Source organism: Grampus griseus, assembly GCF_964374135.1.
Source record: "Grampus griseus genome assembly, chromosome: 1".
Taxonomy (NCBI): domain Eukaryota; kingdom Metazoa; phylum Chordata; class Mammalia; order Artiodactyla; family Delphinidae; genus Grampus; species Grampus griseus.
The window spans coordinates 85,436,188-85,450,089 of record NC_139017.1 but is presented as its reverse complement, the minus strand read 5'-3'; the positions used below and the strand labels follow the sequence as shown (position 1 = coordinate 85,450,089).

At 37.4% G+C, this 13,902-nt stretch overlaps 1 protein-coding gene across 2 annotated transcripts in view; it reads left to right on the top strand.

Moving 5' to 3' along the window:
• The window catches only part of RAP1A (RAP1A, member of RAS oncogene family), a 77,448-nt gene extending 64,207 nt beyond the window's left edge, over positions 1 to 13,241 (top strand). Inside the window, exons 8-9 of one of the 2 annotated variants that reach the window (XM_082649408.1) lie at positions 2,831 to 2,946; positions 9,171 to 13,241. In XM_082649408.1, the coding sequence (XP_082505534.1) occupies positions 2,831 to 2,917 (87 nt within the window). In that variant the 3' untranslated portion in view covers positions 2,918 to 2,946; positions 9,171 to 13,241. The remainder of the gene's footprint in view (positions 1 to 2,830; positions 2,947 to 9,170) is intronic. The other variant, XM_082649407.1, reaches the window with a different exon arrangement.
• Positions 13,242 to 13,902: the final 661 nt, after the last annotated feature.

The following is a 13,902-nucleotide window of genomic DNA, read 5'->3' as shown; positions in this document are numbered from 1 at the left end:
TTCTCTCTTGATAGCCTAATAATCCAACTATGGAGTTTTGGGGGTAGTTAATAGTTCCTCAGACAGCTAATGCCTTGAAAATATGTGTGTGATTTCTGAGTGCCTGAAGATAGAGAGATCATACTTTCACATGATTGAACTCTTGGACTCAAGTTTGAAATCATACAGGGACATCCTGCTTAACTAAATTGCCCTCTAATTCTCTACTATCTATATCAGAGAATATATAATTTTTTAAAAAAAAACTCTTGGGACTTCGCTGGAGGTCCAGTGGGTAAGACTCCATTCTCCCAATGCAGGGGGCCCAGGTTTGATTCCTGGTCGGGGAACTAGATCCCGCATGCACGCCGCAAGTAAGAAGTCTGCATGCCTCAACTTAAAAAAAAAAAAAAAGGTCCCTCATGCTGCAACGAAGATCCCATGTGCCACAGCTAAGACACGGCACAGCCAAAATAAATAAATAAGTAAAAATAAATAAATATTTTTTTTAAAAACTCATCATTTTTGTTGTGTTTTGAAAGTAGTACATAGCTGTATCAGAATCACATCAGTCTTAATCAAGAATTAATTGTTCTTTGCTGATGCTGGAATAATAATTGGAATCAAAACATCCCAATTAAGGAGTGATAGAGGGATTGAGAAATTATTCTGTGTTCCCTTTAGATTTTTCTGTAGTTCAGAAGGATGAGGAAGAACCTAGACTGAGGGCTTTCAGCATATCTAACCTAATAACTATAGTTCGAACTTGCCCTCATCACTGCTGCTGTGAGGTAGGCACCGTTTGCCAAGGAAATCCTTAAGGGTAATACCACAAAACCAGTTACCATTTTGTTTAGTACCAGAAACCCATGGCTACCATGAAGAAACATGCTGTTTTGATTAATTTACTATTTTAGTTTATCCTTTTGTTATTTTTCACTTATAGATTATGCACTGAGGCTGGGGAACTAATGAGATTTTGTTTATGGCTTATGAACATTAAGTTCTTGAAGGGCTTTGGAGCTGTGAAACAGAAACTACCATTTTGTTCATAAACCCTTAAGTTTTCAACTTTCTTAGAAATAAGATAATAGAATTAAATGGTTGAAAGAAAATGGGAGAGTGGGTAGGATGGACCAGAAAGAAAAGAATATAAATGAATCAATAGCTTTGGGATAAATCTGTTTATCCCAAAGGGGGGTAAATGAAGGGGTCCCCCCTTCAACAATTAATTTAGGCTTGTAATCTTAGGACCATTATTTTTTAAATTGAAGTATAGTTTGCTGTACAATATTATATGTTATAGGTGTACAGTGTAGTGATTCATAATTTTTAAAGGTTTTACTCCATTTATAGTTATTATAAAATATTGGTTATATTCCCCATGTTGCTATTCCCCATATATTCCCCATATATCGTTGTAGCTTATTTTATACCTAATAGTTTGTACCTCTTAACCCCTACCCCTATATTGCCCCTCCCCCCTTCCTCTCCCCACTGGTAACCACTAGTTTGTTCTTTGTATCTGTGAGTCTGCTTCTTTTTTGTTATATTCACTAGTTTGTTGTATTTTTTAGATTGCACATATAAATGATATCACACAATATTTGTCTTTGTCTGACTTATTTCACTTAGCATAATGCCTTCTAAGTCCATCCATGTTGCTGCAAATGGCAAAATTTCGTTCTTTATAGCAGAGTAGTATTCCATTGTATATATACACCACATCTTCTTTATTCATTCATCTGTTGATGGACACTTCCATATCTTGGCAGTTGCAAATAATGCTGCTATGAACATTGGGGTGCATGTATCTTTTTAAAAAATATTTATTTATTTACTTCTTTACTTACTTACTTACTTTGGCTGCGCCAGGTCTTAGTTGTGGCACTAGGGATCTTTTTTTTTAGTTGCGTCATGCGGACCTCTTAGTTGCAGCATGCGTGTGGGATCTAGTTCCTGACTAGGGATCGAACCCGGGCCCCCTGAATTGGGAGCATGGAGTGTTACCCACTGGACCACCAGGGAAGTCCCATGGGGTGCATGTGTCTTTTCAAATTAGTGTTTTGGGGTTTTTTTGGTTATATACCCAGGAGTGGAATTGCTGGGTCATATGGTAGCTCTATTTTTCGTTTTCTTGAGAAACCTCCATACTGTTTTCCACAGTGGCTGCACCAATTTACATTCCCACCAACAGTGTAGGAGGGTTCCCTTTTCTTCACATCTTCATCAACATTTGTTATTTGTGTTCTTTTTGATAATTGCCATTCTAACAGGTGTGAGGTGATATCTCATTGTGGTTTTGATTTGCATTTCCCTGATGATGAGCAATGTTGAGCATCTTTTTATGTGCCTGTTGGCCATCTGCATTTCTTCTTTGGAAAAATGTACATTTGGCAAAATATTACTAACTGGTGAATATGGGTGAAGAAAATACATAAGTTCTTGGTACCTGCAACTTTTCTGTAAGTTTGAACTTTTTTAAAAATAAAGCAAGTATAAAGATATAAGTGAAGCATTAACTGTTCTCTTAATAATTAGGTTTTTGAAGCATCAAAGATTCCACTTCACTATCTTGTTTTTTTCACTACTAATTCTTTTTACTAATTTGTTATTGAATATCTCTAAGAGCAAGTGTATTTCCCTCATTGTAAGTAGGTAAGTTGTGCTTTACCCTGACTGAAAATCAGCTGAGGCTTCTTAGAAACCTGCTGTTTCTAAGAAGCAGCAAAATACAAAGCAGCAAAATACAGATCCAAGAGCAGAATAATATTTCACAGAATCAAGATTGTTTTGTGGAACAAGGTCTCAAATATTGGTTAAATAAGTACTTTTTCTTGTTTTTATTTAGATATTTTATGACCTGGTCAGACAGATAAATAGAAAAACACCAGTGGAAAAGAAGAAGCCTAAAAAGAAATCATGTCTGCTGCTTTAGACCCACAATAAGCAGCAGCTCTGAGCCAGGTAAGATGCTAAAAGCAGAGCAGATACCTTTCTCATCCTCTTATTTGGGGCTTTCCCCAACATTAACCACTTCCCATTTCACCTCTTAGGGTATTTCCAGGCTTCTGTAATTTGTAAATGTTTTATATAACTTATAGATATGTTCATCTACTGGATAATTTGTCTTTTTCTCCATGAGATTCTAAGCTGTCTGAGGGAGGGCAAGGATCATGTCTGTTTTACTCACCAGTACATCCCCAGTGCCTGGTACAGAATGGGTGTCCAAACAATAGTGGTTCAATGAATAGAAAGCCTTCCAAGGTCACACCGAAATTCAAGCTGAATTGAAGTGGAACAGTGGTTTATCTGAAAATAAATTTTTTTTTTGATGAAATATTTCAAAGTGAGCACACATATATATCAGTAATAGTCATTCCTCCTCAGATGTAATCCCAGCCCTGATTCCTGACACAATGGATTAGTTTTGCCTCTCTGAACTTAACAGAAACAAAAACACTTAATGTGTTATTTTATGTGTGGCTTCTTTCACTCAAAAATGTTTTTGAGAATAATCCTTGTTGCATACAGCAGTAGTTTATTTTTATTGTATGACTATACTAGCAATATATTTATGTATTCTGCTGTTGATGGACATTTGGGTTCTTTCCAGGAACAAGTATGGTGCCTGTGCACTTTCTATTTTTTCTTTTTCTTTTTTTTTTTTTTTGAGATGATCATATGGTTTTTATTCTTCAATTTGTTAATATGGTGTATCACACTGATTTATTTGCATATATTGAAGAATCCTTGCATCCCTGGGATATATCCCACTTGATCCTGGTGTATGATCCTTTTAATGTGCTGTTGGATTCTGTTTGCTAGTATTTTGTTGAGGATTTTTGCATCTATATTCATCACTGATATTGGTCTGTAATTTTCTCTTTTTGTAGTATCTTTGTCTGGTTTTGGTATCAGGGTGGTGGTGGCCTCATAGAATGGGTTTGGGAGTGTGCCTTCCTCTGCAATGTTTTGGGAGAGTTTGAGAAGGATGGTTGTTAGCTCTTCTTTAAATGTTTGATAGAATTCCCCTGTGAAGCCATATGGTCCTGAGCTTTTGTTTGTTGGAATTTTTTTTTTTTTTTCTTTTTTTTTTGCACGGTACGCGGGCCTCTCACTGTTGTGGCCTCTCCCGTTGCAGAGCACAGGCTCCGGACGCGCAGGCTCAGAAGCCATGGCTCACGGGCCTAGCCGCTCCACGGCATGTGGGATCTTCCCGGACCGGGGCACGAACCCGTATCCCCTGCATCGGCAGGCGGACTCTCAACCACTGTGCCACCAGGGAAGCCCTTGTTGGAATATTTTTAATCACAGTTTCAATTTCACTACTTCTGATTGGTCTGTTCATATTTTCTATTGCTTTCTAAGAATTTGTCCATTTCTTCCAGGTTGTCCATTTTATTGGCATAGAGTTGCTTGTAGTAAGTAGTCCCTTAGGATGCTTTGTATTTCTGTGGTGTCTGTTGTAACTTCTTTTTCATTTCTAAGTTTATTGACTTGAGTCCTCTCCCTCTTTTTCTTGATGAGTCTGGCTAATGGCTTATCAATTTTGTTTATCTTCTCAGAGAACCAGCTTTTAGTTTTATTGATCTTTGCTATTTTTTTCTTTGTTTCTATTTCATTTATTTCTGCTCTGAATCTTTATGATTTCTTTCCTTCTGCTAACTTTGGGTTCTGTTTGTTCTTCTTTCTCTAGTTCCTTTAGATGTAAGGTTAGATAGGTGTAAGGTAAGATTGTTTATTTGAGACTCCTCTTGTTTCTTGAGGTAGGCTTGTATAGCTATAAACTTCCCTCTTAGAACTGCTTTTGCTGCATCCCATAGGTTTTGGATCGTCGTATTTTCATTATCATTTGTTTCTAGGTATATTTTGATTTCCTCTTTGATTTCTTCAGTGATCTCTTGGTTATTTAGTAACGTATTGTTTAGCCTCCGTGTGTTTGTATTTTTTACGTTTTTTTCCCTGTAATTGATTTCTAATCTCATAGTGTTGTGGTCAGAAAAGATGCTTGATATGATTTCAATTTTCTTAAATTTACTGAGGCTTGATTTTGTGAGCCAAGATGTGATCTATCCTGGAGAATGTTCCATGCACACTTGAGAAGAAAGTGTAATCTGCTGTTTTGGAATGGAATGTCCTATAAATATCAATTAAATCTATCTGGTCTGTTGTGTCATTTAAAGCTTCTGTTTCCTTATTAATTTTCTGTTTGAATGATCTGTCCATTGGTGTAAGTGAGGTGTTAAAAGTCCCCCACTATTATTGTGTTACTGTCAATTTCCTCTTTTAGAGCTGTTAGCAGTTGCCTTATGTATTGAGGTGCTCTATGTTGGGTGCATATATATTTATAATTGTTATAGATTCTTCTTGGATTGATCCCTTGATCATTATGTAGTGTCCTTCCTTGTCTCTTGTAACATTCTTTATTTTAAAGTCTATTGTATCTGATAATGAGTGTTGCTACTCCAGCTTTCTTTTGATTTCCATTTGCATGGAATATCTTTTTCCATCCCCTCACTTTCAGTCCCTAGGTCTGAAGTGGGTCTCTTGTAGACAGCATATGTATGGGTCTTGTTTTTGTATCCATTCAGCAAGCTTGTGTCTTTTGGCTGGAGCATTTAATCCATTCACGTTTAAGGTAATTATTGATATGTATGTTCCTATGACCATTTTCTTAATTGTTTTGGGTTTGTTTTTGTAGGTCCTTTTCTTCTCTTGTGTTTCCCACTTACAGAAGTTCCTTTAGCATTTGTTGTAGAGCTGGTTTGGTGGTGCTGAATTCTCTTAGCTGTTGCTTGTCTGTAAAGCTTTTGATTTCTCTATCGAATTTGAATGAGATCCTTGCCGGGTAGAGTAATCTTGGTTGTAGGTTCTTCCCTTTCATCACTTTACGTATATCATGCCACTCCCTTCTGGCTTGTAGAGTTTCTGCTGAGAAATCAGCAGTGAACTTTATGGGAGTTCCCTTGTATGTTATTTGTCATTTTTCCCCTGCTGCTTTCAATAATTTTTCTTTGTCTTTAATTTTTGCCAATTTGATTAGTGTGTGTCTCGTCATGTTTCTCCTTGGGTTTATCCTGTATGGGAGTCGCTGTGCTTTCTGGACTTGGTTGGCTATTTCCTTTCCCATGTTAGGGAAGTTTTTGACTATAATCTCTTCAAATATTTTCTCTGGTCCTTTCTCTCTCTCTTCTCCTTCTGGGACCCCTCCCTATAAAGCGAATGTTGTTGCGTTTAATGTTGTCCCAGAGGCCTCTTAGGCTGTCTTCATTTCTTTTCATTCTTTTTTCTTTATTCTGTTCCACAGCAGTGAATTCCACCATTCTGTCTTCCAGGCACTTACCGTTCTTCTGCCTCAGTTATTGATTCCTTCTAGTGTAGTTTTCGTTTCAGTTATTGTATTGTTCGTCTGTTTGTTCTTTAATTCTTCTAGGTCTTTGTTAAACATTTCTTGCATCTTCTCGATCTTTGCCTCCATTCTTTTTCTGAGGTCCTGGATCATCTTCACTATCATTATTCTGAATTCTTTTTCTGGAAGGTTGCCTATCTCCACTTCATTTAGTTGTTTTTCTGGGGTTTTATCTTGTTCCTTCATCTGGTACATAGCCCTCTGCCTATTCATCTTGTCTGTCTTTCTGTGAATGTGGGTTTTGTTCCACAGGCTTCAGGATTGTAGTTCTTCTTGCTTCTGCTGTCTGCCCTGTGGTAGATGAAGCTGTCCTGTGCACTTTCTTGTACAAGTCTTTATGTACATGTGCATGCATTTCTGTTTGGTGTGTGTGTGTGTGTGTGTATGAATGAAATGGCCAGACTATACACTATATATGTGGTAGCTTTGGTGGATACTGCTAAGAAATTTTTCCAAGTAGTTGTACCAGTTTACACACCTACTAGCAGTTTACGAGTTCCACATCCTCCCCAAATTTGGTATTGTCAGTCTTTGTAACTTGAGCCATTCTGCTGGATGTGTGTTGGTATGTCAGTGTAGTTTTAGAAGTCATTTCCTCTCAGGTGTGGGTTGACGTCTTTCAAATGTTTCTTCTATAGGTCTGTAGGTAGTAGTCAACTTTAAGTACCACTTAAGCTTTCATTAAGTGAACCCATTGGAGAGAAATTAGTGGCCGCATTGAAGCTGCCTATCGCTGCCTATCACGTAAGCAACCAGGCCATGTGGGACCATTTGTTTTCCCTTAATTATATATTTAAATCCCCTGAACAGTTTTTACTTATGTTCATCAACTCTGTAAACATTACCATAAAAGAATACTTTCATGGAGTGGATTTATGATGTAATTTGATGCTAATTATGGGACTGTTACTAAACTGGGTCCGCTTAGAGGAGAGTTGGTTGTGCTAAAACTCTTGTAGGTCTCTTGGGTCTGTTTAGTAGATTACATCTTCTGGAGCATCAAATTAACTAATATGTGCTTCCTTAGAGATATGAATGAAACTCTCTTAGGGGAAACAACTGAGTAATTGTACCCCTTTTTGAAATGAAGTAGAGGGAAAATAGACAGAAAGGAGTAAAGGTCACAGATTGCCTCTGGATAGTGAGATTTTGGAAAAACAGCTTCTGGCCAAATGCTTGCTTAGGCTTTTAGTGAAATCTTGAGTCAGTAACTATAAATCATCAGCTCCTTGAAGGTGATTATTGTTAAAGTTGATAGTATTTGTGTTTCTTTAGGTAAGGGTACAAAGGTAGAAAAAAATGAGAACTCCAGTTCCTGTTCTGAAATGTATTTAACTCTTCTACAGTTAGTTGTCTGGCTTTTTTTTTGGGGGGGGGCTGCTTTGGTTCTTCGTTGCTGTGCATGGGCTTTCTCTAGTTGCGGCGAGCGGGGGCTACTCTTCGTTGTGGTGTGCAGGCCTCTCATTGTGGTGGCTTCTCTTGTTGTGGAGCGCGGGCTTCAGTAGTTGTGGCACATGGGCTCAGTAGTTGTGGCTTGCAGGCTCTAGAGTGCGGGGCTCAGTAGTTGTGGCGCACAGGCTTCGTTGCTCCATGGCATGTAGGATCTTCCCGGACCAGGGCTTGAACCCGTGTCCCCTGCATTGGCAGGCGGATTCTGAACCAGTGCACTACCAGGGAAGCCCCTGACTGGCTCATTTTTATCATTATCTTAGCTGACCCTCGTTTAATGTCCAGTTCTCAGAAAATGTCCTTTTAGCTTATGTCTAAAGGAAGAGGTGCCGTCTCCTGGCCTATTGGGCAGATTCATTCACGTACACCCTACAGTGTACTACTATGAGTGTTACCTTAGAGGAAAGAAATCTTGACCTAAATCTAGAAATAAGACTTTCATCCTGGTTGCATAAATTCTTAGGCTCTGATAGGTAATTCAGCTTACAATATATTTAATGTTACCTGAGATCTCTGTGCATATTTGATAATACCAAATAATAGGTTACTTAGTAATCAGAATACTTTGCAGAGCATTTTGCTGTGATTATAGACTTGAAGTGCTATGTTGATCCCATTTAAGAAGTACTGAGATATGGAATAAATTTAAATAGCCACTATAAATGGTTTTAGTAAGGGTATGTGAACCTTAAGGGCAGCTTACCTAGCCCTAGCCGTTAGGCAAAATCATACTGAAGCGTGTTAGTCTCTTTCTAATATGTCCTACTTTTTTAAACTGAGGAAAGAAATTCATCTTCAGGAAATTATTCCTTTAACCTAATTCTTTTCTGCTGAGCAGTAAACCTAACTTTGAGTCTTCTGCCCTTGAAAATGGGCATCAGCTCTTTCTGTATCGTTTCTTCTTGTCCTAGCCTGAATTGGAATAGGTAACCCTAATATAAATAATCATAAAATGGTTGAATAAAGAATTTCCATTGGGAAGTTGATGCAGGCATGAGTTGTTTCCTTAGTGGAAAAGGAACCTTTAAAAATAAGATGATACTGGGGTAGAAATGAAATAATCACTGTTTTCCTCTTTACAGACAGGACTGCCAGATATATTGTGAAACACTAAGTACAATAAAACTATTTTTTAAACATTTTTAAAGGGAGTTTAAAATAGCCTTGTTACTATATATGTTTAATATAATTTAGTTATCTAATAATGATCAGCCAAAATCATTATTTCTCTCTGTATTATTATGTAGCTACTTATTTACTATCATCTTCTGACATCAAGGTTAACCATATATATCAGTATATATATATCTGTATCTATTCAATGTTCTAGATTACAGGAATGAAGAACTGTTGCCTAATTGGAAAGTGCCAGCATTCCAGACTTCAAAAAATAAATCTGAAGAGGCTTCTCCTGTTTTATATATTATGTGAAGAGTTTAGATCTTATATTGGTTTGCACAAGTTCCCTGGAGAAAAGAATTGCTCTGTGTATATCTCTTGGAAAATAAGACAATAGTATTTCTCCTTTGCAATAGCAGTTATAACAGATGTGAAAATAAATATACTTGACTCTAATATGATTATACAAAAGAGCATGGATGCATTTCAAATGTTAGATATTGCTACTATAATCAAATGATTTCATATTGACCTTTTTATCATGTTTCCTCCCTGTCAAGCACTAAAAAGTTGAACCATTGTACTTTATATCTGTAATGATATAGATTATGAAAATTTCCCCTCAGACTCATTGCAGCAGATAACTTTTTTGAGTCATTGACTTCATTTTATATTTAAAAAATTATGAAATATCATTCTGTCATTATATTCTAATTAAAATTGTTTGTGCATAATGCTTTGGAAAAATGGGTCTTTTATAGAGAAAAAAACTGGGATAACTGATTTCTATGGCTTTCAAAGCTAAAATATATAATATACTAAACCACCTCTAATATTGCTTCTTGTGTTTTACTGTCAGATTAAATTACAGCTTTTATGGATGATTAAATTTTAGTACATTTTCATTTGGTTTGTGTGTTTTTGTTATTGTTTATAGATTTAAGGCCTTTATTTTATAATGATCACATTGTTTTAAATGCAGCAGTAGCTCCTTCCTGGCTGGTACCTGCAGAACACTTGGCTTTAAACCCCTAAGTAAATGGTGATTTCTCTACAAACAGACCTCGCACTTTCTGTTCTATATATATTTATTCCTATTATACAGTAAAATACATCAGACTACATACAATAGTTTTGTATATTCTCTCTTGATCTTAAAGATTGTATCTTATTGAATAAAATATCCCACTGTGTATTATTTTTATATGTAAAAAGATAAGTTTACTACTGTATCAGGGTTTAACTTTTACTACTTCAAATCTTCCACAGGTTGTAATTTCAAGGGAATCATTTTGCCATTGTTAATTTGTTGAGTATAAGTCCACCAATGAAATGTTATGTAAATATTTTCAAGTTTGCTTTATAATAGATCGAAGAATCTAAGAGAAGTGGGTAAAAGTGAAAAAGCATATAAAGGATGTGTCAGTTGCTTTTTCTTCAACTGTATATGAAGTAGTATAGTGGTAGTCATATGGAAAAGATTGCTAAGTTAAATTTTTAGCTGGCTATATAGTGGTGCTTTTCCTTTCCTTCCCAGTTTTTTTTTCTGTTTTTTACAAAAAGTGGGGCTTAAGTAGGACATGGACCTAGGGTGATATGACTTATGTACACCATAGAGGTAGAGCAGAACAGCTTGTTAGCCACTTAAGTGCTAGAGAAGGAAAGAAACAAGCTTAGGAAACCCTGTGCCTTGTCCCTGAATGTTGAGGAGGAAACCAGTCCTAGAAAGTCTAAATCATTGCTCAGGGATCTAGATGCTGTCTCGTTGCAACTAGGTGTGAAGTAGTGTTCATGCCTTGTTGAGACTTCCTAGGAGTGTGGTCAGCCCCATCAGTTACTAAATTGAAATTTAAAGATCAGATTTCAAATGTAATCTCTGACCAACCTGAGAAAATGTTAAAATATTGTAAAAAGAAAATTTGGAAATTGTATTCTTTTAAGTTTCTAATAAACTTAGTTACCTAATACTTACCTTCTACTGATTCAGTTATACATATGTCTGGGACTGAGGGGCCAAAAATCTCATAAATGCAATAAATTTAAAAAAAAAATAAGTGAAGCATTAGGGCCAGTCTGTCCAGGTCAGTGTAGCATATTTTAAGGTCCTCTAAAGTCATTCTGCTTTGAAACTCACCTCTCAAACATTCCTTTGGACTTAAAATCATAGATAACCATCTCATAAGCGAGCAAACATTTCTAAATATTACCTGTTACATAGATTGTGTCGTTATTTGCCAGATTAAGTAGGAATTATTTTAAATAAGAAGAACTCCCAAGTTACAGTCTGCTTGACTAGGAGCATAACTCGATGTCCTCTGTTTTAGGACATGGTAGGAAAAGACGACAGGTACTGGATTTCTTTGTTACATCTTACACAGTCTACTTGGGATAAAGGTAGAACTGTGAAGAAAAATGCCCTTGTGGCACACAGTAGTGTGCAGAGCAGGACCAGCTGAATTCAGAGACATGCATTGTTATCTCAAAGAAGTCTGCCATTGCTGAGCAAGATGGAAAGGTATCCTGTCAGAAAGTGAGATAGGTGTGCTTTTATATTGTCCCTATGTGAAGTCCTTAGTCTTGGTTCCAGAGGGGAGGGTGCCTGAAAATACGATATATTTTTATAGCAGAAAAATCAAAAAGCCCTCAAGGATATTATATGAATCTCATATGGTGAATATTGAAGAACTGACGCCGTATCAGTATTTATGGCTATTTAAAGTATATTAACTTTGGTTATATGAGTAATATCTACTTTAAAGGAGGCTTGATGTCACAGTCGGTAGTTTGCTTTTTTCCACTAGAATACGAACAACTTTAATGGCTTCATAGTGTCCCCAAACGATCTTAGTTTTGGAAACTAAGTTAATACATAATCTATAATTTTACCCTCCACCAGGGGGAGCTTCAGTATCAGTTAACACTTCTACCATTGAATTAAAAGTAGATATTCAAGCCATCTATTCTATAAATACTGTGTGCCTCACAAAGAGGTGTGAAGGCCCTCCCTCAAGAGTTTGCAGTTTAATTGGGCAGAGAAGATATAAGAAATTCGTCAGAGATATGAATAGCATTGTAATTCATTGAGCTGTGGCCACAGGGCAAATTCTCTTAGGAATGTTTAGAGAGAGATGGATATTGGTGTGTTTTTCTCTTCCCTACAACTTTGAACGAACCTGTATTTGGCAGCTTGGTTTGCCATCATAGCCGACTGCCTTTTACTCCTTGGTGAAACCGTGTGCATCTTTGGAGTTAGAATGTACTTGGAAAAAGTCAATCCTTGGGAAGATACTGATCTTTATTACCAACTTTATGAACATAGGTTACTTGGTCTGAGGCTGCTTTTCTCCACATATGAACATTCTGCATTTTCTGGACCTGCCCAATTTCAAATAGTTTGCCTCATTATCCTCATAGGTACACATATATTTGTCAGTTCACGTATCCGATTTTTGTTTTCAGGACTGAGGGACAGAAAGATACAAAGATTACCTCAGTATTTTCCTTTGTAAGCAATCATAGTAGAATGTTAGAGGGCGTAAAATACACTCATAAATATGTGTGTAGTGAAACCAAAGTGTGAAGAAATTGTCAGGTATTCGGAGGAGGAAAATAACTTGTAAAATAACCTTTTGTTTTGTTTGGGTCTTGTACTTATTTAAGGTGCTACTTAAATGTGTGTTAAAATAGCCCCTCTTGACTCAGCTCCAAACTTAAAAGGGCAGAGTGGTTTGGGTGCTTGTCCAGGATCTGGAAGGAGCCCATCTTGCCGGGGAGGAAATGAATGTGAGCTTTGAGGCAGTCTAACCACCCAGCTTTTAGCATTTCTATTCCCCAAAAATGTAAAAACATGCAAGTTATTCTTGAAAATGTAGCATAGACATTGCATTGAACATGGATTTTTCTTACTATAACTTCATCTTGGGTTTGTTGAATGTGTTGAGTGTGTAGTGCACTTATTTAATGCCATATCTTGCCTAAATACTCTTGTTGAGAACAGCTGGAGACTTTGAACTGGGTGCCTAGTTCTGTTTTCTGGGAGGCAACATGGATTCTGTTTTGCAGACATCAACAAGAGCTTTAAAAGTGAATTGGGGATGCAAGTTCTTTGGCTTGTTAAGAAGCTTCCTGTGGTTCTGGGCCCAAGGTGTGACATACATTTCCTGCTAATCGCTTCTCTTAAGAAGCATGGGCTTGGCTGTTCGTTTGTAGGAAAAACCTTAATAAACCTTCCCATTTTAAGCAGTGATGTGACTCTTATTTTGAGCTGTTGTTTTCAGTGCATTTTTTTAAACTTAACCAAATGCAAGTTCTTGTGCCTACTTTTAACCATGTAAAAGTTCTTGTAGGGCTTACAAAGCAGAACAAGGCATGATCCTTATAGGCCTACCAGCAAATAGTTATTGTGCCTCTACTGTATGCCAGGTGCTGGTCTGCGTGTTGGGGCTACATCGGGGAATAATACAAACCAAAATCCCTTCATCCCTTCCCTCGTGGAGTTTCTGGCAAGTGGCAAAAGCTGTGTGTGTGTGTGTGTGTGTGTGTGTGTGTGTGTGTGTGTGTGTGTACTATGCAGAAGAGTTAAGCAGTGTAAAGGGGCAAGAGTGCTGGGCAGAAGGAATGTGGTGGTAGTGGGTCACAGGTTTAGGTTTCACTGAAGTTGCTCTTGCATAAATATTGGAAATATGTAGCCCATACACCTGCCTGGGGGAAAGCACAGCCTTCCATGCAGTGTGAAGGGTCTGCAGATGCCATAAGGTGGACATATGCCTGGTGTGTTGAAGGATCAGCAAGGAGGCCAGTGTGGCTGGAGCAGAGGGATCAAGGAGGAGAGTAATAGGAGGTAACAGAGAGGTAGTGGGATGGGGGAAGACACTTCCTTCCGCATTTACTGAGTGGAGTCCACGAAAGAGCTTTTGGCAGAGGATAAAACATGGTCTGACTCG